This window comes from Betta splendens, chromosome 4, assembly GCF_900634795.4.
Source record: "Betta splendens chromosome 4, fBetSpl5.4, whole genome shotgun sequence".
NCBI lineage: Eukaryota > Metazoa > Chordata > Actinopteri > Anabantiformes > Osphronemidae > Betta > Betta splendens.
Window position 1 is genome coordinate 9485461 of NC_040884.2, and position 3873 is coordinate 9489333.

The 3873-nt window shown below is 43.1% G+C and overlaps 1 protein-coding gene across 2 annotated transcripts; it reads right to left on the reverse strand.

Moving 5' to 3' along the window:
• Window positions 1-363: 363 nt before the first annotated feature.
• LOC114853920 (uncharacterized) lies at window positions 364-3641 on the reverse strand. Of its 2 annotated transcripts, none has more exons than XM_029147824.3 (6): window positions 3359-3641; window positions 2185-2523; window positions 1954-2055; window positions 1546-1857; window positions 959-1302; window positions 364-775 (listed from the first exon to the last, which is right to left on the reverse strand). In XM_029147824.3, exons 1-6 carry the CDS (start codon window positions 3624-3626, stop codon window positions 725-727), a joined length of 1416 nt encoding a protein of 471 aa, XP_029003657.2. In that variant the 5' UTR covers window positions 3627-3641; the 3' UTR covers window positions 364-724. The 2 variants fall into 2 exon arrangements, with proteins under 2 accessions (XP_029003657.2, XP_029003658.2); XM_029147825.3 differs by having other exon boundaries at window positions 364-779.
• Between the last annotated feature and the right edge of the window lie 232 nt (window positions 3642-3873).

Consider the following 3873-nt stretch of genomic DNA (forward strand, 5'->3'; position numbering starts at 1 on the left):
ATAAAAATCACCCACTCATTACTGACTAACTACTGCATTAGAACATGATTTTAAAGAACCCGACAATATGTAAAATGTTTGTGACTGATGGTCATTAATTCACTGCAATATTAAACTGCTAAATTAACTAGAACATTAAATACTAAACTAGAAAAAGTTATTTCTAGAACTGATTTGCTGCTGAAACGATGCCAAACGCTGATGATCTGCTGACGTCAAAACGTGAAAACGAACGATTAAAATGATGACAATGACTGATCATAATAGTTGAATAGTTAAAGATTGTTTTGTTGTTTAAATAGTGTCTGTAGCTTAAAGTATGCTGAAGTAGTTAAAGCTGAATGAAGACAAAGCTGAACAGGATTTGAAACACTTTTTCCATTCATTTCAATCGGACACAAAAGTTGAAAAAAGCTTAATATTTAAAAAAAATATAAAAGATATGAATAAGAAAAATAATAGCCCACATCTCATCTTACAAAAATGAAAATTTTGATAGTTGAATGATTTCTGTAGCTGAAAGTATGCGGGACTAATTAGAGACAGAAAAACGTACTGAAGAACTATAACTATAAAGAAAAGTTGCCGCCATGAATGAAAAACAATACAGTGAATGCTGGAAGAATTGTGATAATAAGCACTGTGATGATGATGATGATGATGATACTACTACTACAACAAAATCAGATAATTGGTGAGAAGTAAACATTTCCTTTATGATGTGTCACAGCCCCGCCTCCTCCACTTGATTGACAGATGGGTCATGGGACTTCTTCTGTCTTAATAGAAAAGAATGGGGTGGTTTGTGAGGTGAAGAAATAAAGATTGATGTGCCAAAGTTCTTATTTGACCAGTTAACAAAACACTGGTTTGGTACAGAAATGGTCTGGTCCTTGTTTTAAAGCAGTGCTTGGTTCTATGTAACCATCACACGTGCTAAATTGGCTCAAACACTGACCTGTGGGTTGACCGTGAGGTACACAGTTTTGTTTCTCAGTAGGAATCGCTGCTGTCCCTTCTTTTTCCAGACGCCACAGACGTATCTTCCTCCGTCTTTAACTGTGGGTTGATTCAGGGTCAGACTAAAGTTCCCCGTTGTTAGAGCGTCTTTCTGCATCTCTGTTCGGTTTTTGAATTGCTCATGCTGGACTTCAGGCTGGTTAGCGGTTGTGTGGACCTTCATGGTTTCAGGTTCATACCTTGTCCACTCCACCTCATAGATTGACTCCTGGTCCACAGTGATGGCTGTGGTGAAGGGCAGCTGGACTGATTTCTGCCCTTCTTCCACCTCCACCTGGTGGACTGGGGAAAACAAAGCAGAAAGTAAATTTGAGGTCAAACCTTCAGGACGACCAGTTCTGAAGGTTGTCCAACCTGTCGCGATCTGCTGTTTGTTTAATGCTGCTGTGGTTTGATGGGTTGGAAGCATTTTTGAACTTTAATCCAGATAAAAAATGAGACACCAAGGTTCTGACTTGACCAAAACACTGGTTTGGTAATTTTTAAGCTGATTCTATGCAACTATCACTTGACTCAAACACTGACCTTTGACCTTGAGCTCAACTTGTTTCTTGAACAGTATGTTGCTCTCTTCGATATAAGCGGTGCAGATGTAAGTTCCAGAATCTTCGTCTGCTGGGAATTTCAGTGTCAGACTCCAGTCTCTTGGATGGTTCCTGTTCAGATTTGTCCGGCCACTATACAAGCAGTACTGTTCTTCAAGTCCGTCACACTGCAACTGGTGGACAATATTGTTATTACGTTTCCACTTCACTTTGACTTCTTCAGGCAGGCGAACTAACGTTTTGCAGGGCAGCAGTACCGACGTCTCCTCTGGCTCCACCTGCACGTGCACGACTGTGAGGACAAATTGAGAGTGGCTGCTGGGTGACACTTAACAGAGGTAAAAACCTGATAGTGTTAGTCAGTTGCATTATGGGTATGTAGTTTTACCTGACTGGAAATAATGACGGAAGTGGAAAAAAAGACCCCCAGACAGAAGAAGAACAGTAGCCAGGACGAGCAGGAGGATGGTGGCCCATGATGGAAATGTTTCTGTCGAGAACAAATTAGACCTTGACCTGTGCCAACATCTGTGACTTTTGTTCTGGAGACTTCTGACCTATGCCTACACCTGTGACCTCTGACCCTTGTCTACAGTAGGTGTTTGGTTTTTTTACTGACCTTTGACCTGCAGCTGTACGTCCTTCACTTTTTTTTTTCCTCTAGCGGATGTGACGGAGCAGGTGTAGGTTCCTCTGTCAGACAGCGTCAGTGCCGTCAGGTTCAGACTCAGGTCTCCACTCTCCAAAGCTTCTGTCAACATCAGTGTTCGGCCTCTGTAAAGCTGGTTCTGGTCTTTGAGTTCATCGCCATCCTGCTGACGCTGGTGGATGATGGAGGGACTCAGATCGGAGCGGCTCCACACCACTGTGGGGTTGGTCATTTCAAAAGTGGGAAACTCGCAGGGCAGCAGCACACTGTCCCCCTTATACATGTCCACGACTGAGGTCTGCTGGGAAACTGTGGGTACGCACAGGAACAGATGATGCATCCTCAGCCGAGCCATAAACCATCCTGGTACTGAGCAGAAAGCTTTGAAAGCATGACAGTCTGATGCTGATGGAGCATCAGCAAGCTCTTTACATGGTATGTTTAGGATCAACTTTAATTGTCCCACAATGGGGAAAGTTCCAAACCATAGACAACCATCATCTAATCTGTAGATCTGTAGACATCTCATGTTGATCTGTAAGAAGTTGCTTTATCATAATTTTCTACATTTTAAAGAGTTCCTCAGGTCCTGATGCTAGTAATGATACGGAAGAGGACAGAACAAATTTAATAACTAGTAATATGTTGTTGAGACAAAACGAAAAGACATCAGCAGCAGAAGCTTTGAGAGCCTTATTAACCCTGGTCCAGATGTTCACTCCTTCGCACGGAGATGGGTTTGTTATGTTGTCTATGGAGCAAACGAAGCAGTCAAGGAGTTTTTATTACCTGCTTACAGCACAGGCTGCACTAAAGCCTGGGAAGTTGTATTTATCGTATACACCTACTTGTAGAACCTTTAATATTCCATCCATCCATTTTCTGCCACTTATTCCCGTGGGGGGTCGCGGGTGGTGCTGGATGTTTTTGGAATGTGGGAGGAAACCAGAGAACTGGCTGTGAGGCAACAGTGCTACCCACTGCACCACCACGCCGCCTCATCTCTAATATTCTGGGTAGTTTAGTTTGTCCATATAAACTGTAAAAGGAAAAGTTTAGTTCTAAGGTTCTACGTTCTACAACTTCTCATACAGCTGCTTAACCCGATAGACCAGAGCTGCATCCGAGATGAAGCTTCCCTTACCGTCCACGAGTATCACGAGCACCACCAGCATCCATCTGGTTCTATCCATGTCTCCAGGAGCCTTCTCAGACCACTGGTACGGTGAAATCGCTGATCGCTGTGAAGGGTGTCCGTTTGTTGACCGTTGCGCTCTTCTAACTACTGTGAGCAGTTGTGGACTGTCAGACAACTGATAAAGCCGGGCTGCGGTGGAGGGTGGCGGCATGCCTCCAGAGTAGATTTGAGCTAGTTTGCTCTGGAGACGCTGTGTTTTGGTGGAAATGGCCATCCTCTCATTACTGTGTTCTAAATAGAATGTAAACACCACTTTATCTTCAGGAAGCAGCTACACATCAAAGTCAAACAGACTATCCACTCACTCATGATAGCTACCCATATCATGTCATGTTAAAATGATTTGGAGGATGGATGTGCTAAAGTTAAAATAGTGTCCCCTACCATTATATTGAGGGGGGTGCCCCCCAATATAATGGTAAGAGACCCCCCCCGAAGGTCAAGTTAATTTTTAATTTAAT

Excerpts from the sequence above, each read along its gene's own strand:
- LOC114853920 (XM_029147824.3), bottom strand. The coding sequence starts at position 3,626 with ATGGCCATTTCCACCAAAACACAGCGTCTCCAGAGCAAACTAGCTCAA. Across the intron at positions 2,524-3,358 it reads GCTCGTGATACTCGTGGACG|TTTCCCAGCAGACCTCAGTC; the intron begins GTAAGGGAAGCT and ends GCGTACCCACAG. Across the intron at positions 776-958 it reads ACCTCACGGTCAACCCACAG|AAGAAGTCCCATGACCCATC; the intron begins GTCAGTGTTTGA and ends CTATTAAGACAG.